The sequence below is a fragment of the Pieris rapae genome, chromosome 17, assembly GCF_905147795.1.
Source record: "Pieris rapae chromosome 17, ilPieRapa1.1, whole genome shotgun sequence".
NCBI lineage: Eukaryota > Metazoa > Arthropoda > Insecta > Lepidoptera > Pieridae > Pieris > Pieris rapae.
In genome coordinates this window covers 6,469,665-6,495,040 of record NC_059525.1, presented here as the reverse complement: position 1 = coordinate 6,495,040, position 25,376 = coordinate 6,469,665, and the positions used below count along the sequence as shown (strand labels likewise).

At 33.9% G+C, this 25,376-nt stretch overlaps 1 protein-coding gene across 1 annotated transcript; it reads left to right on the top strand.

Annotated features, from left to right (window-relative positions):
* The first annotated feature begins 996 nt into the window (after positions 1-996).
* Positions 997-2,460, top strand: LOC123689934. Its single transcript, XM_045632019.1, has one exon. The coding sequence runs from the start codon at positions 997-999 to the stop codon at positions 2,458-2,460; it is 1,464 nt and encodes a 487-aa protein (XP_045487975.1).
* The last annotated feature ends 22,916 nt before the right edge of the window (positions 2,461-25,376 follow it).

Sequence of the window (25,376 nt, the reverse complement as noted above, 5' to 3'; positions counted from 1 at the left end):
GTGCAAAGATTGCGTAATTTTGTATCTGCCTTTGTGCAATAGAAAGTGTAACTAGTTCGCTTAGATGAACACAAAATTAGCTTCTTTTGTTTTTCTTTGCTTTAATAGATTTTGTTTTCTTTTGGGTACGTCGATTATGTCTACGAATATGTGGATTGGACAGCGAGTCGGTCGAAGTCTAAATTTATTCTAATAAGTTCTTTGGAAAGTATTCACGGTTGTTATTTTTTTAACACATAAAAGTAACAGCGAGTTCTTTTTGCTGGTAGTAATAGCATATGTTTTTGTTTTACATATTATATAGTTTATTAGCCGTTTTACTTCCACATTTAAAATAAAGAAATTAAATAATTATTACATCATTCTAAATACATTTTTAATAAAAAACCTGACCCTTAAATTATACATTTTGGTTAGTGTAAATAGTTTTATAAAAGATCCCGATGACAACTGTGGATGACCTACAATACTGTAAAATGTAAATTTTGTCGAGTTTCGATTCTTGAAGAAGGAAGAGAATTTCAGCTACAATAACAGTTTTTTATTGAAATATTTTCCTGAAAGTGTCTGTTCTTTTTATCTCTTTTAATTTTTTTTGTGTGTCAAGGTTGTGTTACCTAGAAGATCTCTTGTTTATGATGTGTTACTTGACATAATATAAACTACGAAATAACGTTCTTTACCTATAAAACTTACACTGTTCAGTTTTATCAGTGTTAGTCCAGTGGCTCCTGTTTGCGCTCTTGTCCCAAAGGTCGTAGGTTCGATTCCTGTCTGACGGCGTCGGGCGCTCGACCGGATAGGACGTGTTGCCGGTTCAGTGCTGCGAGTGAGCGTGAAAATATTGCGTTGAGTACGCGTATTAATTACTGAATGTTCTAAAATGTCGGTAGGCGTTAGCTACCGTCATTTATTATTGAAGGTGAATTAGTTAGAAAACTATTGTTGTTTTCTTTGTGTTATACGACACAATTGTTTAAAATTGACGACTTTCAAATGAGTGACGGATCCCGGGAGATGACAGGTTCAGACACGGAAACAGAGGAGACACAATGGAGAAAAACTACCCAAGTTGCTACTGTAGGCTTGAGTAAGGCACGTGAAGCATTAAAAGCGATACAGGAATCAAAGGTACAGGAAGAATCTTCGGTGGAGGAAATAAAGGAATGGGTTTTTCAACTATCCGAAAGAATTGGCGTGCTTGCATTAAAATCGGGAAACACAAAACCTAAGTATGCAAAGGAAATGAAAGCAGCAGCGAGGGATATCAAAGAATTAGCTGAATATCTTCCTCTACAAAATCAAACGGAGGAAATTATTCGCCTTAAAGCGAAGTGTACTCGTGTAAGGATGCGCTTGGAGGAATCAAAGAAAGAGATGGAGGTACTTAAGAGGAAGCTTCTAGCCCAGTCTGATAATGGTGATGAAGGGCTAACGGAGGTTTTAAAATCATTTGGGAAAGATCTGAAAAGCGAAATTATGCATTCAACTGAGGAACTTTTGAAGAAAAAATTGGCGAATATAGAAAATAGGCTTTTACCTAAACAGTTAAAGTCGAAGTCGGACCAAACAGTAGTTGATCAATCGATAATGACGTTGGATCTACAGACCTCACCGGAGGGAACTACACGCCCAGATTGTTGGGCTAGTGTTGTTTCGAGGAAAGGAAATAAAAAGATAGTGCAACATGAGGTGGTCCCACCCAAAGGAGGGGCATTGCTCACTGTACCCCGGTCAGCAGCAGTACTAGTGACATTAGAAAAGGAAGCTGAGGAAAATGGTGTTACATATGCTGAGGTTATTAAGAAAGCAAGGAAGAGTGTTGCTTTACCTGAGTTAGGCATAAGTCACATAAACATCAGGCGGGCAGCTGCAGGTGGGCGTCTTATTGAAATAGAAGGCGAGGCATATAAAGAAAAGGCAGATTTACTCGCCAGTAAATTAAAAGCTGCGCTTCTTACAATGGCGAGAGTTAGTAGGCCAGAAAAAATGGTGTGTCTCAGGGTTAAAGGCCTTGACGATGCAGTTACTGCCGAGGACGTAATTGCTGCCCTGTCGAAAAAAGCAAACTGCGCAGCAGATTTAATAAGGTGTAAAGACATTGAAAGGCGATACAGAATAAGAAGTGTGCTTGTTCATTGCCCAGTTGCAATAGCAAAAATAATTCTGGAAGGAGAGTGCATAATAGGATGGAGTTTGGTGGAGGTAGTTCTTCTAAAATTACCCCCATTGCGCTGTTATAAATGTTTGGAATTAGGACACACACGGGCGTCATGCACATCCACGGAGGACCGTAGCAATGTGTGCTATAGGTGCGGAAAAGCGGGACACAAATCTGTCAGATGTGACGAAGCACCACATTGTGTTATATGTGCAAGCGAGAACATGGCGGCGAATCACGTGTTAGGTGCAAGAAATTGCAACCCTACTGTAAAGACTTCTCAGGCGATGTCAATGTAATGGAAGATGGTTGCTGCAGCAGCCAGTCACGGGGTCTCTTGGTAGAATGCTAACGCGAGCCCAAGTTACCCCAACAGTGACGTGATTGGTGGGAGGGGTTTAGTGGGTAGGGCTTTAAGAGCGAGTCCCACACTCTGTGCGAAAATGCATTCCCCTCAATAAAAAAAAAAAAAAAAAAAGGTTCGATTTCTGTCTATGCACCGATTGACTTACCTTGCGCATTTACCTTGTTCGTAAACATCGTGAGCAAGTCGGCATTCATGTCCACAAAGCTATAAAATGTCTATAAAATGTGACAAACAGACTGATTACCCACTTGTATATTGTCTATTTGTATTATTTTCAACACTTTTGCTGTGCAACGCAAGACTAGCTTTAAAAAGTTATAAAAATTTTAAAATAAGGAAGAAGTGAAGCATTTTATCATGTTAGCAATACAAGTCGCAATCAGTTAAGTACACAGCCATTTTATATACGCTTAACCTCTGGTAGCATTTCTTGGAATACATCCAAAGATGCCTTGGTCCAACTTATAAAAATAGTTTTCGGGTAATATGCATTTTAAACTATGTATAAACTTTAAATTTGTATTTGTGTCACTGTTAGCTGCTCACGTTTTATAAAGATCTAGTCATTTTGTTAGAAATAATGTTGGTAGGTAGGTAAGTACGATCTAAGGATAATAATACTACGAACAGAAATAGGTGTTACAGAAATTTACTCGGTAACTTCTAACAGCGAAACGATTGCGAACCGAACGTATATATATATATATAAGGTCGGAATCGGCGTTGTTATTGGAAGTAACTATACTGATTACACTTAAAAAACTTCTTAATACTATGATAAAGCCGGTATTGAACCTTCATTTGTCCTTAACACAAATAAATAAAATATAATTCCTAAATAGTTAATGGTCCGAAAGAAAGTACGCAGTAAAGTTGTTTTTACGTCGACAGCTTTACGATTAAACTTTGTAAAACTTTTCCACTGTCTACAGAATTTCTAAATAGTGCTGACTCGTCACTCTACTTTAAGGAATAAACCAACAAAGAGTATAATCGATATTAGTATTGGTAAGATTTAGATTTAAATATTCTCAATTTTAATTTTGATATCAGGACAATCAAACACTGAATGTGAAAATGACATGAGAAAGTGCAGTGCTAACCAGATCTGTGCAACTTTCTCACTAACGTGTAGTCTGCAATATCTCAGCACACAACTTCCGGGAGGCTTTTTGTATCGAAGAAGTCACAAGGGTCCGTCAAGCATCCGCGAATATTACTATATACATCAATTGCCAGGGAATAGGCATAATAATATAAAAATACATAAATAGGTATTAAGATTACTCTAAAACATAACAAAATAATCTATGATAATAATATAAAAGTTATATTGAACATATGAATATATTATATTTATATATATTATATTGAACTATATTAAACTATTTTTGAGTCTATAAATTTGATAAATTTATTACATATGTACTGAAACATTTGTAAACACTCTAATAAACTAAATTTGTCCGTACAATTAGGTAACAGTGTTAAAAGACTGATTTGGTTTATATTATGAGATAGTATTTATGTCATATAAATATTAAAAAGTTTATAGAAAGGTTATATAGGAAAGACATAGAAATAGAAACTTATGGAGGAGGCTTTACCCTCTGAGGGGCAATAAGGGTTACTCTATGCGGGCATGTTATCCATGTGATCCTAAAGCTAGGTATGGCAATGGTTTAAAAAAATGAACGAGACGCTCTCACGGATAAGTGTGGGCGGCACCGCTACTATGGCCCCGCTCCACTCGGATCCGAGAAAATAGCATTTAATGCTTATTATTAAAGGACGGTAACATATAAACGTTTTATTGGGCCCTATGCATTAAAAAAAACAATTTAGTCAAAATATAATTTCTTGATTTGAATAACAAACTTTAAGGCGCCCTTATATTATTCTTACAATTTTTATTAATACTAATGGAATTTATAACTGGAATTTACCCATTATAATTAATTGAAGAAGGTTTTTTTTGTATAGAACAGGGGGCAAACCGTCAGGAGGCGCAACAGGTGGCCCAGGTACGCGACTTTCCGTTGTTTAATTTTATTTATTTATTACAGAAATACATAATCAGATAGGATAATTTCGAGAACAGTTTAATAATACATAATAAAGTACATATATAATATTAAACACAATATCGCTACTATGATTTCACTTTGCGAAAATACAAATATGTCGATAGTGTCGGAGACAGCATTCAGTAGTTCTGCATATATAGGTAACAGGTATACCTTTAAAATCGAAACATATGTTACCACAATGATCGACATACTCACTGTATAACTTTCTACTTGTAAGTATTTTACAAGTAAACATAGAGTCAAAGCTGACTACACTATGTTAAATTATGCGAAGTCACGCGCCTTAAGATCCTATATTAGCAAGTAATACTAACAGCCGAGAATGTAGGCTAAACTATTCTAGTGAACTTGATATTGTTAGTAGTGTTTACGACTACAGATAAGCAAGGATCAAAAGTACAAAAGTGCCGTCATAGTTCTTTATGTTTGAAATGTCCTCTAAAAGTCCCGTGAATTGCTGGCTTTTAGCTGCAGTTCTTCCCAGCGGTACATGATAGATGCTGAAGGTTTTTAGTTTCAGATTTCGGGTCGCAGATCCATAGGAGTGAGTCATTGCGGCGATTTTAGTACAATATTAGACCTATTAAAACTAGGCATACACAAAATTACTCAGTGGTTTGTCTTGTGTAGTAACGTAATTCGGACAAAAAGAAAATAGAATTATGAGTTGTGTCGAAAGGCTGTTTAGTTTTGAGTATGTACTTTTTTCCCTGTGCGTTCTTAATGTTGCCAGTATTAATGGTGCATAGATACCACTTTTGAATATATTGTTCTAGATGTCCATCTCTATGAAACTTCTAAATAAATAACGCCTTTTAGTAAACTTTGCATGACGTTCCCCAAGCAATAATTTCGATGTTATTCTCGAAAAAGCTAGAGTCAATAAAAAATAACTTTCAACATGATTCTCAACTACAAAAACATGGCAAAAACAAAGAAAACAAATATATATGTAAATGGCTGTATGGTGTTTAAAAAGGATCGTTTACACGATACAATGGGCATAAAAGATATTTCTGTATTCTATATTTTAGACTGTAACGAAACTCAGATATCGTGGAGGAATTGGTGTAAAGACAATTAAAATGGTTCAGACACCACCAATTTGTACAAATTATTGATCGTTTTATTCATTGTCAGTATTTTACATTTACAAACAATATTTATAACAATACATTACAATAACCTTAGAGGAAACTAAGTCATAAATGTCTCCGTATGTAATCTACGTCCATAAAAAAGAATATACGATTTGAGTGTATAAGCTAGATTTTTCGTATTCAGTAATTAAGAGGTGTGTCAAGTAAGTAATAAATCTTCTACCGAATGCTGTGTTTAATTTTGAAACCCTATAAGTTTCAAAAAAGCGAGTGTTTCCTGACCTCGTCTTAGATAGCTCGTTCCGTTTTATATTAATTATAAGCAACAAAGTGATATTACACAACACAAAATAATCGTACAACTATATAATCGTAATCGTATAAACAATCTTTGTCGGGTTCCAGATACGTTTCAACGATTTCTTACAGTCGATAAAACATCGTCGAAGTTTAACTATTTCTCGCGTAGGAAGCCGCCGATGGGGTGATTTATATACAAACTTGCCTTGTTCCAACTTGGAATGCCCATTACCTCTCGTGGTTTTGCTTACATCACTACAGTCTAGAGATATGTTCATATTTTTTTTTAAATTATAACAAGAGGACGAAATCTAAAATCTTTTAAGTGCTAGGTCGTTAACACGGCGACATAATAGTTTAAATATCCTTACAAAATATTGAGTTACAAAACCATGCTTTGTATCAAATTTGTGTTGCTCTGTTCCTCCGGAACATTTGTACAAAGAAACTTGGAATATCATTCCCGATTAGGGTTGCCAATATTCTACAGTAAAATACTTAATTTTCTTATTTTTATTCTTTCTTAATCTTATTATTTTAATAACGTACCCATTTCTGACCAAGCTGACCGAAGGGGTAATTCAAGGAAAACCGAGGTTAGTGTCTCAATGGTAAGCAATCGACGTTCTCGGTTTAGACTAGTTGTAACGAGATATGCAATTGCTATATAAAGTTGTGCTTATCAAACCAAGCCATATACAGAAAAGGTTTCAAGATTTATAAGTTAGTTAGTTTTATGAGTCAGTAAAGCCAAATTAAATATATAGTATAATTATTAATTTAAATAATATTTTTTATTCTAATAAATCAGGTAATAATGAACGATTGGTCTTTGAAAATTTTTACTACAGGGCTGGTAAATCAAGAATTGGGAGCATAATTTGGAATTAATGCTATTCATACTCTAAAGTTGCGTGTGCTGAGTTCAAACGGAAAAGAAAAAAGTACCAAGGAAAGAAAGAAATAAAACTGGACAAGGAAACTGCAACAACGAATTCTGCACGGGGCGTCCTACTTACTTAAAAAAGTTTAAAACTTATTTGGAGGATCGTCGTCTTGCTGCTTGTTTTATAGCAGAAAAATTAAAAGTTCTAACGGAAGTGCCCACAATATTACAGACAACTGAATTTAAGGAGCAGGAACATACAAGTTAAGAAAAAGAGAAGTCTTAAGTTAAACTGCTAAGATAAAGCTAAAATCACTAGGAGATTATGGAGGACTAATCATAGATTAGATTTCTACCTATATTATATTTTTATAATCTAATATAATATAATCGCGATAATTATATTTATAATTCTAAAGACAATCGAACATAATATGTTTCGTGCAAGTCTGGGCTTAGCAATACGATTTTGAAAATCGTCGTCAACTTTTGGATCCGTACGAGCAAGCTTTAAACATGAAAAAGTCTTAAATGGTCGATTGCACAGTCTTTGGAGTCGTAAGATATAGCCGTTAGCCTAATTCTACTTTCTCATAATCAGGAATGCCTTAATTGTAAATCCGTGTAAAAAATAATTCCATTATAATATTTAATACTGACAGCCCTGATATTAGAGAAAGTAAGTATTCGATGAATTTTGATGAATTGTACAAATTCCGGTGGTTTCCAATCGAAGTTCGCTCATTTTCGTCAAAGAAAACATAACTTTTCCACTCAAATCATAAAATTTGTTGGCAGCTAACAAATTTTCTTAAAGCCTTATTTTTTAATCCAACTTAGGTAAGGTTTTAATTAGAGTGACTACATTGTTATCAATTTAGATTTAAGCGATTTTAAATTTAAAGTAATTTGTATTAAAATGGTATTGCTCTATTTCTTATACCGGCCACCAGCCAGGTTTTATGTAAATAGGTATCTACGAATAATTTAATTAAGAGTCGAATTAATTTATACAAATTAATAATTAATCGATATCAAATAGTTTCGTATCGTATCGTATCGTTTCGGTTCGGTTCCGTTGAGTTCAGTTCAGTTCAGTTCAGTTTAGTTTAGTTTCGTAAAGTAATTATTATGTATATGGTTATGACATTTAACGTTTATATAAATAAAAGTGAATCGCATAATGCTAAGCTCAAAACACGATGGCTTGAAAATTACCTATACAAATATTTTATTATATTTTCCTTGAACATCGAGTAAGATTTTACATAGAGGGAAAAATTACCACTTAACTTAAACAGTCACTCGGGTTACATAGGTTACGGATTGTTTCCGGCATGCCTTAGACTGAAAAGGTCGACGCAAGGCACAGAAGGTTGATCACCTACTTGCTAATAAAGAAATGACCCAGAACATACACAGAAATCTGAGGCTGAAACCTAAATTACTGTAACGCTATTGGTGTTTTATTGTTTCAAACAAATTGAATGACAAAAAAATGCTAGCAACAGTTTGGAATTATTTTATGGGTAAAATATAACAAACAACAAAAACTGATCTACTTGCAAAAACTAGTAAAAACTTTCATCCAATGACTCCGAGAGGAAACAACTTTGGTTGCTTGTTGAGTTTCCGGTTTGTAACTCTAGTAAATTTTTTCTTCGTACTTCCGGTGAAACTTGGACAAAGGGTACTTCTTATACAGGATTAAATTAACTTATCGTTGGGTAGATAATTTTGCCTAATAAAAAACACAGAATTTTTGTAATTACTTTTTAACGAAGTTTTGATCTAAAGTCCTCGAAGTATATTTTACTCAGGTCTTAGTTAAATATACTTCAATTCACCGTATTTACTCGATAAAATTAAATTAGAATTCGTATTTCTCGCGACATGTAAATCTGATATAGATATATAGAGCCGGAGCAGTGTTGGCCTAGTGGTTTGAGGATACGACCTCTGTCGTAGGTTCGATCCCCGACAGTGCACCAATGGACTTTCTTTCTTTCATTTTGTGCCCATTCGGTTGAACGGTGAAGAAAATATCGTGAGAAGGCTTTCCTTAGACCCAAAACAGGAGGCTGAATACCTAATTGCTTATTAGATTGACAAATGATCATGAAACAGATACGGAAATCTGAGGCGCCAATTCATTTTAAAACTGAACGAATAAACTAGGTATTAATGCATCGAACATTAATTCGGTCGTTCGATGTATGTGAGCGATTGCGGCCACCCTTAATCGTATTTGAAATATCAATGTTGGTAGTTATTGATCACGCACATACAATTTGTTTATTCTTAAGAATTTTTAAATTCGTTTTTTTATACAACAGGGGGCAAACGGACAGGAGGCTCACCTGATGTTAAGTGATATCGCCGCCCATGGACACTTAATGCCAGAGGGCTTGCGAGTGAGTTGCTGGCCTTTTAAGAATTGGTGCGCTCTTTTCTTGAACCCTAAGTCGAAAATTGTGTTGTGGACCGGTGAACGTCGAGATGATACGGGTGGAATTTTGTCTTTAGCTTTGACGTCCGATGATGAAACTCAGCTGCAGGTATTAGTCCGAGCAACTCTGAACACTCTCCATTTTAAATGCGGTAGAAGATGCAGAGTGACCCCACCTCTCTACGCAACTCCATGTGGAGCCGAATTTGCGCTTTATATAGTTGCAATTCATAGGTCTTTAGTGCGTTCAAACATACGTTTTAGCTCAGTATTATTTAAATAGTGTGTATAAGATTAGGCAACATCGAATTGTACATTACCGTCTTGGTTCTATGCATATACGTAGTTATGTGCCTACTGTGTGCAGTCTCTAGTACGTGTTTGCTTACAAAGCGTTTCACTGCATATCGGGGAATGCAACAAGCGATTTTGATCCTTTCCATTAAAATCAATTATTATAGCTATCTCAATTAAATCATGTAGATCACAGCCGATTTCCTCATAGAATAATTCCTTGTTCTCAAAAATATTATTTTCACTTAACTTGAAAAAACCTCAAAACATAATTACCTCTTTTTGCCTCAAGTATCAAGATCTATAGTTACATAGTTTACTCCAAGCGTACTCTTGTAACAGTCAAATAATAACGAAAACTGACTCTTACCTTTCTGAAACAGTACAATTTGTATAGAACCCATCAAACTCAGCCACAAAAAGGAATGGTACGAAACCAATACTTGTGAGACGGGTATACGAATGTTTCTTTCCTATCTCGTAAACAATTTGCGATTTCTTCTTTAATCAGTGAACTTTCTGAACCACTGTTAACCAGTGCTTGCAAAGAATAACTGCCTATGCAATCAAAATTGGTCAAAGTTTGTATATATTGAACGGATGTATAAACATTGACCAATTTTGATTGCAACAGCTTAGAATCTTTTTCGTTGCTTTGTAAAACTATTAGATTCATATCATTTTATCGAATCGAACGCCTGGAAATTCACATAAAATAAGTATACATTTTAGCAGATGTTTTAAAGCAGACTGTATTGGAATTTATTTAATATGTGATTGGAACTAAATCATATTTAGGAGACGGTTTCTAGTTCAATGGCCCCAACAAGATACACGGTTCATGGACATCGTTTCTTACTGCACTGAATAGTAAAGTATGTTTGAACTGTCTTCTGATATTTGTGAATTGCTTTACTATATATTATCTTATATTTTATATTTAGACGAATTCTTTATTAACAAGTTTTCGCACAAACTTAATAAATATATTTTTGTCCTAGGCGTGACAGACAGCCTCATGTGCAGAGGCTGTTTTAGAGCAGAGAAATCAGTCAACCACGCCCTTCTGGAATGCGAGACTGTGGCTAAACAACGTGCAGAAATTCTAATGAGAGCCTAAGCGCGGAAACTAAGTCCACAAATCATAACATACCATACCACACACATTACCTAAATTCCTATGTTGTGGAAGTACGGTAAACACACACAGTTGTAAATCCACTGACTGGCCCGCACGAAAACCCCAGTGGCCATGGTTGTTATACCCTTGGCGGCTGGAAAGTTTTGTTTTGCAAGCGCAGTTGTAGGATTCGCAACAGTACTCCCGTCGATCGGAGGTTTCGAGTTTGTTTTAAACAGCCGTGTTGAGGATATTGCTTGTTAAGTCAGATTGCCTGAGATTCTAGTGAGATGAAAGCGGATGTCGCTTCGCAATGGGGAGAACACAGTTGAAGCTTCTGGCTGTTGCTGATGCTGGAGTCACTACACCTATAAAAAACATGTAAATGTGTAGATATATTTAGTTATAACGGCTGGAGTTAATCTTCATAACCTCTTTAACAGCTATAATTAAATTTACAAGAGTAGTAGTACAATCATTACTAAGATCAGACTTTGAAAATTATTTATTCAGTTTTCTATTTTTTTACCAGGAATGAAACCTCATGACCTCTGTGGTATAGGCATAAGTATAGGTATGAGTAATGGGGAGGTTTTCGTGTAAAATTAAGGAAGCTCCAAATGAGAAATGACTAAACAATATAGTTGCGTAAAAATAAATGAGTTCGGCTTTCCTCGAATAACTTTTTGTGTGAGTTCATCGGAAGATCTTTAGAGCGCGTTTCTGTACAGTGAGCAACAACAAGTAATTAATAATTACGAGTTTGATTTCGTACAATGAAAATACGGAATGATGGCAATACAGCCACCTAATCCTGGTTCTGAATTTTCGTCAAAGAGGAAGAATTGAATGAATACAGAATTTTTTATTGTATATACCTACTAAAGAAAAAATCTTAACGATCATTGAGTTTCATGTTTAATTTTACATTTAATGTATATATGTATGTATTATTTGTAGATTTGAACATTTCTAAGGTAGGCTAAATAATTATAATAAAACCATAATCCATTTAATTAGGGTCCTTCAAGAAAAGAGCTTACCAATTCTTAAAAGGCCGGCAATCAATAGGGATTATATTTTTTCCAGAATTTGTGTGTATATTTGTGTTGAACAACAGGATGCGTACAAAGTAATGGTATAAAATATTATACATTTAAATATTTTTTCCCGTTGAAGATTTCATTTTAATATATATATTTCATTATAATAACTTCCAAGTACTAATAAATAATCGTCATTTAGATGTTCAATTGTTTATTCAAGTGGACCAGACCTGAACATCGATAAAAGCAAAGTGAAAAGCATATCATTTTCCTATATCTAGATGTTTGTGATGCAAAATAAATGTTTTGCGGACGGTCCCTCTTCCGGCACGGAGCAGAGTGTTTCTGCAGAAAGTGGTGGCTGATATCCGGGCGCCGCCCCGACGCCGCTCTCTTCATAACTTTTACTGTCAACTCGATTACGCCCCGACGCCTTGAAGTGTCTACGCCGTAGTATAAGGGCTCGGTAATTAATTGAATATAAATTCCTAATTACTTGAATTACTATTCATCATAACGTCTTGAATTGAACGTCGCAGACTCTTTTAACATTTTATTTATTTAATTCAACTAACATGAAATCTGACCTAAAATAGAAAAGAGCGTACTAATTCTTAAAAGATCGGCAACACACTCGCGAGATCTCTGGTATTTATTTCCAGTATCACTTATGTTCGGATAAACCTCTTGCCTGTTTGGCCTCTGTTCTGTAAAAAGAAAGTAATTAAAAAGGTCCTAATATGTCTTGAGTTTTTCAGCTATTTATAGAATAGACTTTTACTTTTGTTTAAAGTAAGGTTTACACTACATTATAGTTATAAACTCTTTAATCATTGTGTCGCTATTACTTCGGCTTATTTTAAAACTTTTTAAGGCAATATTTATTCCATATTACTAAGAACGAATTGCCAAAATCTATGCCCGCTCAAAGCTCCCGAAAGTCAGATCCAAATCGAATTATTTTTTTATTTATCTTTGTCGGTTATGAAATAAAATGTCTTTTTGTTATTTGATTTTTTCATCATCCTGATATTGGTAAGGAAGGGAATAACGTAGAAGATTGCATTCAAAATACTACATTGTTGATTTATAAACGCCAGGATATACAGGAAAACTCAGGACACATGTTGCCTTTTCAGTATTTGCACTTATAAGAACTAAAACTAAATGTATATTATTTTATACCTACTACAGATAGTTTTGTTTAAATATGTGATAAGATAGAGGGTCCATAAAACCCTTTATTTGTACATTAGCAGACGCGGTGCACTATAAAATTGCATTGCCGATGAGAAATTTAGTTATGCACTTAGAGATATGCGCTTGAAAATTCGTTAAAATATATAAACTTTGGAATTGGGCTGTTTTTCATTTAATATGTAAGCTGAAGGGGCAACTTTAACATAAATTAATTTCTTATTGCCAATCTCCATATTACTTTATATTTATACATAATATATAGTCTGATGCTATTTTATACATACATACTTCCCGCGATCTAATACAAATATATAATATATAAAATATAATATAAATAATAATATTCAATCAAATTGGAATGAAGTTTTTATAGCTAACAAACCATTCTAGTTGAAAAAATAATATTAACTTTTAATGAACATATATATATATATATATATAGATAAAAAAAAGGTTTTGTAGTAAGACTATGAGTACAGACGAAAGAAACACTTTACTAATACTGTTATAATAAAGATTAAAATTTCAACTTAGATGAATTCACTCTTATACATACAGTCTAATAATATCGTGGTTACTTAAGTTAAACTTATTTTAAGATTTCATTATGTTTAACTATAACACATTTTTTTTTGCAAATACAGAAATGTTTATTATTGCTTACCATCGCAAAAGTAGAATGACAGTTTTACACATTAGGCCTTTCTCTCAGATACAACATTTTTTGATGAGATAAAATTTCTTTGCATCTCCTCATTCACCTCAAGACCGAAATTTCTTGAACTGACGATGTAAAATGAAGCGCAGTCTTGTCAACAGATGGCACCACATACTGTGTGCGTTAGTAAAATTAATTAATTAATTTATTGTAATTCGATAACTTATCCGGTATTTTATAGTTATAGTAGTGTAACTAAGACCAAGTGGTCTTAGTTACACTTACACTTGTTTTATATATTTAGAATAGGAGTGTATAAGAGTGTATAGTGTAATAACTTTGTTTATTTGCTTTAATGCTTACTGCATCTGAATGAGCCATAATTAAAACCAAATCTAAATTGAATTAAAACAAAGGCTTCATGATAGAAAACAATTACCGTGCGATGTTAGCTTTGTATCTGTGAGTGTGATATATCCATAAATACTACTCGGACGCACGGCGATGTTCTCCGGTTCGCTAACTGCCCGTTTAGCGGTCACATCTAAATGCTGTACCTAGATGTAGTGATACTATATACGCCTCTAAATTAAATATATCTATCTATATCTAATAATAAGATCTAATAAATAGATCTAGATCTAGAGATACCTATTATAATTAATGAGAAAATATATTTTTTGCTGGAACTTTGTTTGCAAGCAATCCCTAATGGATAAGTTTTGGCCTCCAAGCCTCCGATGCTTGCCAATTGACCAGTATCAGCGCAAGATCGCAATACCCTTTTCTATAAAAATATTCATGATAAAATTCCTGGCTTATTGTACTAGGAACGGAACACAATTATATTATTGTGTTAAAACGTGACTCATTCCTAAAGGACAACTATGATCCTTGTCGTACCGAGTAGGATTTAATAAAAATGCTAGTCAGTACAGCTAATCCAGTTTCTATATATCACTGTGAGTGCCTGCTTTTGGACCGTCACCAAAGCAATTAAACCGTTACAGTGTCCCGCTGTAACATGCAACGAACACTCCCTGCACTGTTTGATGCTTTTAAACGTCTCTTTTTTGCTTCGATTTTAAAATCTCTAGCATTGGTTTTCATGGCTATTGGTACTATTTCTCGTGATACTTGAATATCATGTAACTGTTAGAAATAAATATTCATACTGATATGTATTTGAAAAGATCAGTCCGTGGTTGTTAAGTAGCTAATATGAAAGCAACATGTCGTTGTCTTATAAAAAAGTAGCGACTCTACCCGTCTTTCCGTTTGACTAATAAAAATACAATAACTTATGACATATGTATAACCTGGTATAATTGAACACGAAAATACATTAAATTATGTTGCACTTAACAGGAATAATATATTCTTTGTAAGTTTAAATGCATTTTCATAAATCTTTACTACGCTGCGGTTAGAATTTAATAAAGTACAACGTTGAAAAGAATAATGGTCTACGTGATAACGTTCCATTGTATTTATGCAGAAAAATATATTTTAATAGATTTTGTTACTATCGGTTTTATAGCACCTGCTTCTTGCATTATCTTTACAAGCGTAGTAAAAAGAACTCGGTCGTGGCTTTTCTTGCAATGTAATTTTTTTATTTGGATTTGTTATTCATGCGTTGCAAAACATATTAAAAAAATTCTGTTCACTTTACTACAGTAATATTGGGGAGGAATGATGGTAAACAGTTCCTTGAACTTAAAGATGCGCGATCAGTCTAACCACTGACTGACCGGCCTGAAGGGCCCAGTGGCAATTTTTTTTTAATGGAATAGCGGCCTTAATGGCTTTTACAGCTCAGCTCGGGCTGTTTTGGAGAGCGTAGCTCGGCCTCAATGGCGTTTTGCCCGCTGTAAGAGCATCCTCTGAGAGACTTGTATCTCAGAACAGGGCAGAACGGAAGCTCACTGGAGTGAACTATGTACGAAGTTAAGTTCCACACCTTCCCCGGTGAAAGCAGTTTTTACCCTAATCTGTTTTTGATACATCTGCCGTGCGGCTTTTAAATTGTTGTTATTTGATCCAATTGTTTGGGTCATGCGTATCGGGGCCTCCTTCGGGCCCTTTTTGTCGGGAAAGGCCCGAAAGGCTAAAGCCGAGAAGTTGTATATTCTTAGCCAGATAGCTAGAGTACATATCTGCTGTGCGTCGTTTGTTTATATATTTTTATTTTATTTCATGTTATAGGAGGAAAACGGGCTTACCTGATGTTAAGCGATACCGCCGCCCATGGACACTCATATTGCTAGAAGACTCGCAAATGCATTGTCGTCTCTTGAATTGTTGGGTACCAATCTTTCGTTTTATCTCTCGTCTCATCTTATCGTTCTTGAAGGACTTTAAGTATAATTGTCGAAGATTGAAAATACCTCAGTAGATAGCTGGTATTACATAATGGTGATGCGCGGCAAAAACTGCTGTTGTGGAATGACAGACGAGAAGATACGGATGGTATTTTGTATTCTGCCTTCGGACGTCGGTGATAAAACTCAGCATAAATAATCTCTCTCTCTTTCTCTTTAGCTTCAATGGAGCCTGCACCATTTTATTTTTTTTAAATACAATTTATTTTAGCGAGTTATTGATGAGCTTTCTGTGCTGACGATTACCTTGTTACGAGATATCCTGATATTCATAATCGAAACTTCTAATTTTTGTATAGCCAGATTTATATTGAATTAATCTGAGGCATGTTAGGGAAATCGAAGGTTTAGCAATCGAACGTCAAAGACATGAAGCAAATCACGCGGAAATTGCTTCATGTCGTATGTAACTTCAGCACCATTCGCGGCAAAGAAATGGTTACGATCGAAATCATGGAGATTATAAGGAGTTCCGTAGTGTTATTTAATTTTTATTTTCAGGCATTTCTTATAGTGCGCAATCGGAGAGAGTCACTAAAGGGTACTCCAGGGGGGTAATACCAACTAACACCGCTTCCAAATGTCCCTTGCGGCCGCGTCCAACCTAGCTTCAATCAGCAGCCCAGTCATGGTCACAAATATATTGCATCCAAGGTGGATGTACCCAATAAATTCATTTATCAGTTTTTGAATGGCGATGAATCATATAAAGGTGTTAGTATATATATCCAGTAGTAAATAGATTAATAACATACTTAAGATATAGGGCAGTCAAACACAAACTCAAACTCAAAATATCTTTATTCATATAGGTAAACAAGTACACTTATGAACGTCGAAAAAAAAACAAATTACATCAATTGTAAATTTACATTTACTACCAGTTCAAGTTCAGTCAAGGCGTAGAGCGGGCAAGAAGAACTGGAAATAAACTTTCAACATGGCAAACATTTTTGAATCTACGTAACTCCCACGACTTTGATGCAGGGTTTGCAAGCACCGCCTGAATTACCAGCGGTGCATGCCAAGACAGCTTTAGCAATGGTTAATTTTCACTATATATGAGGAACCCAGAATCTGAGTCTGAATAACGTCTTTTGGGGGCGTTTAAAAAGCAATAACATTACGTCACAAGGCGCTTCCCGACAACAGGAAAAGTGAATTTGTCCTCGACAGCCTGTTGTGAACTTTAATATAGATTTACGAAGCTCCGATTTATATTCTTCCATTGAAGTGGAGAGACGAGTTGCTTTAAGAGCCATATTCTTTACTAGCGTCTGCCTTCAAATGTTCTTTATTCAGTAAGATTTTTGTGGTAAAGTAGAGAAATTATCTGTGGTGTTACCCGCGGTCCATAGCTTAAAGCCACGGGTCGATTCATTTGTTTTAGGTTAGTAGGAAAAATCACTTGCTTATAATATTTATATATATATATATATATATATATATATATATATATATACATATATATTATGAGGAGTATAAAATTATGAGTTCCTATCCTTTTATGTCCCATAAAAATGTATTCGTAGATGGTAGGCAAAATTATATAACATTTTTGTAGCAGTTACAAAATCTTACCGCGAAAACAATTTATTGGGCTTGAACATTAAAATATTACGATGAAATATCCAACATTGCAAATTGTTACCCACGCAAAGTCAAAAATACTTCTGAAATTCTGGTATTAAAGGACTTTCATAAAATATCATACAATTTTGTTGAGTAGTCTTCAACAATAGTTTGCAGCACAAAAGCGCTGAAGAAGCGCTTTTAAGAGGTTTAAAGTATTTTCTATTATTGTTAAATGTACTGAGGTCTTCAAGCCCTATATTATTAGTACTATTATGTCATTTCAAAGACATTCTAGCTTCGTGGGCAATTTATCATAATAAAACGTACGTAAATAATTGCAGCTGACATTATGTGCCAAACTGTCATTCGTTTATTAGTATATAGCATTATCACTACATTTTCATATACATAATAACGGATTTAGCATTTTATGACTGAGTGAGTGACTGAGACTGAGGAACATTACATAGGCTATATTTATTTCCAAACTATTTTAAAAGCACATTAATAGAGTTCGGTGGAGGTTGTTGTATATATGTAAATATATATTGTATATATTATATAAATATATATATTGCGTTATATATATGTACCTTATCTAATGTTAGGTTAGGTCAGTAAGAGTAATGAAACGTCAATAGATAGAGAGTGACACTTGTTTTAAAATAAATATTACTTTTATTTCATGGAATCACGCTGTCGGCCTTAAGAGCCTGTATAGCTCAGCTCGGACGTAATGGTATTAAACTTCACGTTGATTTCTAAGGGCCTGTTTCACAATGTCCGGATAAGTTCCAAATAAGCTATTTATTACTTATTCGTAGGATAAATAGTATTTTTGCGTTTCACGACTGTCGGATAGCGCTATACGTCATGAAATTCGAAGTATCTTATTTGGAACTTTGATCTTTCGAATAATTTTTGTGTTGCATAGCTATTTGACACTTTATCCATACATTGTGAAACAGGCCCTGAATATTATATATTTATTGCGTCGTTTTTTATGTTAAATAAGTAAACAACTAATGATTGATTTTGTTTGTAACGAAAAACTGTATTATTTATGTATGAATATATTATAATATATAACAATCATAAAACAATAGTTTATATAGATAATTAGCTACTTAGTTGGAATAAATACTTTACCGTTTATTATGCCTCGGTAGACAGGTAGTATATATATTATACCTACATATACCATGTTTTACTTGTTGTCAAGTAAGTTTGGTCAAATGATCTGCCAAATACATGAATCTAGCTAGCCATGTATAGAGAAGACTGGGATGAACTTACTTGTCAACGGGACCAAAAAACTGAATGGTAAAAATATTTATCAATTAGTTTTTCTTACCAATTTGTTTTAAGTTTATCAGAGAATAAAGACTAAAAAAACACACATTCACTAGCAAACTTTATCACATTTCAAGGTAAGCTAGAGATGTAAGTTAATGTTTTTAAGTAATTAAGTTTCAATAATGTTCAGTCCGTGTTAATGTCGCTTTTTGTTTGAGTAAAACCTGTGTGGTGTTATCAGCTCACGGCAGAGCAATCGATGCGTTAGGGCAACCTTACATAAAACCTTACATACTTTATAAATACGATCAATACAGTTCAAAGCAAGAAGACAAATGTAAATTAACGAAATAGACCACATATTTGTGTAGGAACAATTCAGAATTAGGTGCCGTGTTAATACTAGTATTAGCACGTCTTTACGTCAATGTTGTATAAAAATTATAATTGTAAGTAACTTTTTACAAAATTAACTTTTGAACGCAAGAAACATACATTTTGTTATTACATGATTTGGCTAATTTAATAAAATAATTTTTGTTAAGTTTGTGTTTAGTATAAACAAATATCAAAGTATCTTCTACAGTAATGTATGACATACATATTTTTCGTCAGTCGCTCCTTTTGTCTTCTCTGTTACAAGTGATCGCGCCGCACTACTTTCTCCACTCTCCCATGTCTTCGAAAATAAATGAAAAATGGGTTGCGTTATCATTATCACTTATAATTGAACCATAAATTATTTACCAATTATGCTAACACAATTAGTCAATAGTGCGGTTCTCAATTAACGATGCTCTTAGCAAGTTGCAGTGGTGTTCAATATTTCTAATTTTTTAAGATGAAAAATAGCACCATCGCGCTTCAAAAAACTTCATTGGAACTAGTTTGATTAACTGAGCCTTATAGAAAATATAATGGAGGCCTCTTACGATGTCCATATATGTTTTATATGGACATCGTAAGAGGCCTTAGTGGGTGTCAAATTAGGTTCTTAAAAAACACAAGAATAATTTACGTACAATATTGAAATTAGATTGATTTCCTCTAATACTACAAATAACACTTTCGCTTATATTATAACGAGCACCGATCCCACTTAATCACAATTTACTAGACCCAACTCATTTCAACCTCTCATCACCACAATAATCCATTGAATCACCAATCAGAGCTGTATGTTCCCTGAATGCACTATTTAAATCAAGATGGCGCCTGATTAGCCGTAACAATATTCGTTATTAAGTGAATTTCGTTAAGTAAAATAACGTTATAATTCAATAACATAAATCAAATTATTATTCTTAAAAGTAGGAGAAATCACAATGTATATTCAAAGCAACAATACAGATCACGAACAACCTACTCTAATAAATAACATACTCTAATAATCCCAGTATTCCTTGACTTGATTATATATGTCAAGGAATACTCAGATTATCAGAGAGAGAGAATACATTTTTGTTATGTATTTTATAAATCTTTTCGCCGACATTATAATAGTGTTTTTATATATCTAACTTAGTATTTGATATTGACTTATTATTTTTCCAGTGAGCGCGTCTCCTTTTAATCGTAGTCAGTCAAGTAAGAGGCTTACAGACTCTACTGAGTTATTGTATTAGTATCGACAGTGACGTTCATGCTATCCATTGTTGACAAATCGTTATCATATTATCCATCAAATAATTAAGTAGAACTTTTTGAATCTCCTTTTACGTCGACACAAATTATCGTAACCTATTAAGCTTTGGGCTATGCTGTATTATTGAGATAATACGCGATCTTCATTTGTTTTATAAATACTAGTAGACTGCAACTAAATAGTTGGACTCGTCAATAACTATGTTTAAAATTAATAATGATTTTTTATAAAACTATTTACGTTATGCTACTGTGACAAGTCTAAGGGTCTGTTTCACAATGTCCGGATAAGTTCCAAATAAGCTATTTATTACTTATTGGTAGGATAAACGGTATTTTTGCGTTTCACGACTGTCAGATAGCGCTATTCGTCACGAAACGCGAAGTATCTTATTCGGAACTTTTATCTTCCGAATAATTAATAATTATAATTTATAAATATAAATTCCGAATAAAACACTATAATATGATACACATTTAAATAAAACATAGGTTTTAATAGTTTATAAATATATTTAACTGTTCCACCTCTTTGCCTTATTAATACAGGGTTATTAATCCTGAAATCCTTGTTTTGTTTCGTGGTGAAACACTTAACTTCTCAAGACGTAGATTGATCGCTTACTAAACTAAAACCATTCAAACAGTTGCTAACAATATTAATAATTGTATAACAAAATAATAATATCGGTCACCGATGACACACTACCGATCTATACTATGATATTTTTTTCTGTGTTCAGTTTAACTTAATATATTGAGGGTTTCATATTTGAATAGTACCTTCAAGATTTATTAATAATTTTATTGCTTGTCCTGTTAAGTAATGAAATTGAATTTATCATATTCGGACCTATGGCCACAGATTTTAGCAATATTACTTATATTTATATAAGTAATATTATATATTGTTATATTATATATATATATATTGTTTTAATAAGACTAAAATCAATATTAATTTTTATCTAACTCCAGTAGATTCATGTACATTTGCACATTTTGAAAAGACATTTACGATTACAGAAAGTCAGTATAAATAATTAATTAGAGATTCAACATCCATTAGGGCCTTAAATACGCTCACGTCAAAGAATTCGCAGAAATTCTATGTTAAAAACGCCGAATCTAAATTCATTAGTAGATTCTTTAACAAAGAAAATTAATTAACAACGTAGTAATATTTAACCAAGGACCCTTATTATGAATTATTTATTCATTTACAGCATATATGCCAAATCAAAATTATAGGAAGTCTATGTATCTTACATACCTTGCTAACAAATTCTGTTTGTAATTAAAAAATAAAAAGAACCCGTCACAAATATATCCAGTTCAGGGGCATTGTGAAATTCTATTCTAATAATTTTAATAAGGTAACACATGTCTTCGATCATGATCAAAGCCTGGTTATGCATCTCCTCATTCACCTCAAAATCGTAATTTCTTGAACTGACACGAATTTGATATTAAACGATGCGTAGTTTTGTCAACCGATGGCACCACATGCTTTTTGCATTCGTAAAATTTATGAATTTATTTATCGTTATTCGATATTTTATTACTTATTTTGCTATTCGGAGTGGAGAAGAATCCAAAAAAAGAGATAACCAACATCGGTCCAGCCGATTTTAAGTTATAAGTGGTGTAAATAAGACGACTTTGTTTTATATATAAGGTAAGTACCTACAATGTATACTCATCATGATTCACTTTATTAGTTACTAGCAGACTCGGCCAAGCGTTGCTGTGGCTAAGGTTTTTGTTATATTACATAGTAGTAAATTAATCAAGGGAAACCGTAGGAGAACTTATGTGAAACGTTGGTACCACGACACGGACCTAAACTAAACTACCTTTAACTCAGCGCCATCTGTTAGAATTGTATCAAATAATAAACAAATGTTAATGTTATCGTAATTTTAGTAAGGATGCCTATTTTTTTTGAAAATGAAATATAGCCTATGTCACTCAGGAATGATGTAGCTTTCCAACAGTGAAAGAATTTTTCAAATCTGCCAAGTAGTTTCGGAGCCTATTCAATTCATACAAACAAACAAACAAACAAAAAATCAAACCTTTCCTCTTTATATAGTTATAATATATAAATTTAGTATAGATTTCTTTCGTACCTAGTGACCAAAAAAATATATGTTGTTGGTTATAAGCCTCGGAAGATAATAGACATTTTTGTGGGTAAGTCACTCTAATTCAAAGTAATAAAAACTTGACTTCTCTGTAGTGAAACGTGGATTGTAAAAATAAGATTGAAGCTGCGACGGACTGTCTGTTTGGTAGCTGGAACCTTTCAATGGGTGCCACAAGGCGATGGCGATTTTCAAAACGTTTAAATTTAGCTATAAATATTACAGAAATAAATCACTGTATTTGGATCTTAAAATTCAATGTTATTAAACAACTCATAAGACTTCCAACAATGAAGACTGTTCTTCTTTCACTACAGGGTTAATGGTATTCGCATGGTGTCGTTGGATTTTAATTGGCCAAGTGGACAAATCCTCAATAACAGCAGGTGAAGTGTTTGATGCCATTCCAAAAATATAATATTTTATAACAGCTTTTATTGAAATTATATATTACATACCTACTGTAAATATTTACCGGTTTTCTTTTAATGTAAATAACGGTCATGTTAAAGACCCCATTTTTAATTATAACTAGTCTTGTGTATTCTCCTTTTTTGTATAAGTACCTACTCTGCTGTATTATAGGCGAAATGTACAGAAAAGAATTTTATATTCTTGCCTCCTCGCGCGAACCACGTGGGTGGCACCTTTGGTGGGGACCAAGGGCTATATAGCCCGCCCCCATACCGCCCTGTATCAGCAGGGTGCGACCAATGACACCACCTGAAGGGGGCATATGACCCGTACGGGTTTAGGCATCCCCCTCGCGAGGGAGGATGTAACAAAAACCATGATTTGCCGCTATTTTAATATAATTCATGTGTTGTTAGTGTTCGTAAAATATATTTCCGTTACACTATAAAAATGTTATACTATAAAAACTAAAAGTACATGACTTACACCATCTTAGACCAGACGTGAACACAATATAATGAGGATAGCAAAGAGGAAAGTTTGAAACTCAAAAGTGCTCCGAGTAATTTTTCCTGCTTGATTTAAAATGATCTCAACCAAACCTGCTTTCGGCTCTTTGCGGTACATTTCAATTGTTACATTTTATTTTTAGATGAAATGTGTTTTTTAATTCATTTCGTTACATTTTGTACACAATTTTACGAGAAGCGCCAAGGTTATTCGTTTCGCTGATTTTCGTGTTTTACAATTTCAAAATTGTAGCTCAAATTTTAGCGTTATTAAAATATTTTTCTTTAGTAGAAAATTGTCTTAATTATAATGAATTTGTTTTTTAAATAATATTAAATTTCCGTTACAATCAGCGCGTTTTAAATTTTTAAAGGCAGCCATGTTTTATCACGCAATTAAAAGGTTCGACTTAAAAGTATTTTATAGATTTTTCAATACATATCAGTTACATAAAGCTGAAATATAGTAACGCAACGCCTTAACGCCTAGACGAGTGTGTAAACGCGATACTTCGTCCTATGTATTGCGTTTGCACACCCGTCCACACCGGGAAGTGGTTCCCTGGTCACTACGGCTGAATGATTTACATTAAGCGGCATAAGAGATGCCTCACAATATTTTCTTTCGGTTTGACATGTCAAATGTCATTGAAGGGACAGTCGAAGTTAGTGTTATATTTATTCTCCAATATTATAATTTATTAATTTGAATATATTACCCAAAAGTTATGTATGGTAATTAGCGGCCCGTTTTCTCTTATCTCTAAGTTATTATTGTAATATCAGATAATCTGATAATAGTGTCGCCCCTTCGACGATAGGAAGGGTTTGGAATAATAATGTTACTATGTTTTTATGTATAGCTTCTAAGAAAAGAAGAAATATAGATTTTGAGAAAATTGCTATTACTTTAAAGAAGTAAAAAAAATGTGAAACACAACCAGTGTGCCTTCTTCTTCTTCTTCTTCAAGTGCCACTCCATTACTGGAGGTTGGCCGTCAGTTCTCTGAACCGCGTCTTGCCCTGCGCCAGATGTAACCAGTGTGCCAAAATCAGTTAAAAGAACATTTATAGATGTGTATAGCGTTTCCAGTGTGGAGGAAAGATGGTTCCTCCAACTTAAAGGGAATCTTCGACCAGTTCAGTTTCTGTTTTCCAAGAACCCGCCCAGTGGCCGATCGAGAAGTTCTATATATCCATAGCGGCCGGAATAATTCCCATAGCGGGTTTCGGGGTATCAGTGACGTTGTCGCAGTTATTTGTAATCGCAGATTGTAAGTGTAACTACACCAGTAATCGAACTTTGCACCTCGTCTTAAAACATTCATATTCACGAAAATGCTTCATTAATATAACACATATTTGTAGTAAATGTTTAAGCGGATTTAAACTGTCCAAGAAGTTGAATAGCGTTTTCACGCGAATTTGTATTTTATTAAAATAACGACCCAAGTTCTCTACAACAGTATAAAGCGGCCTCTCTTTATATGCATTAGAAAAGTTTTGAGTTCAAACGGTAAGTGGCATTTAGTTTGTTTATAATAAATTGTGTCAAAGGATCACTTTGCTGCCAAGTTAACTGTATAAATCCTTGTTGCTATGTAAAATCATACCAAAACAAACAAATTATTCAAGAACACTTCATAACATCGCTCGAGGTCAAGAGAAGAATTTTTGCAATTTTATCAAAAGCCGAAATTATTAGCCGCTTTATGACGCACGTTTCTTTCCCTCTA

Coding starts and splice junctions, on each gene's coding strand:
- LOC123689934 (XM_045632019.1), top strand. CDS start 997: ATGAGTGACGGATCCCGGGAGATGACAGGTTCAGACACGGAAACAGAG.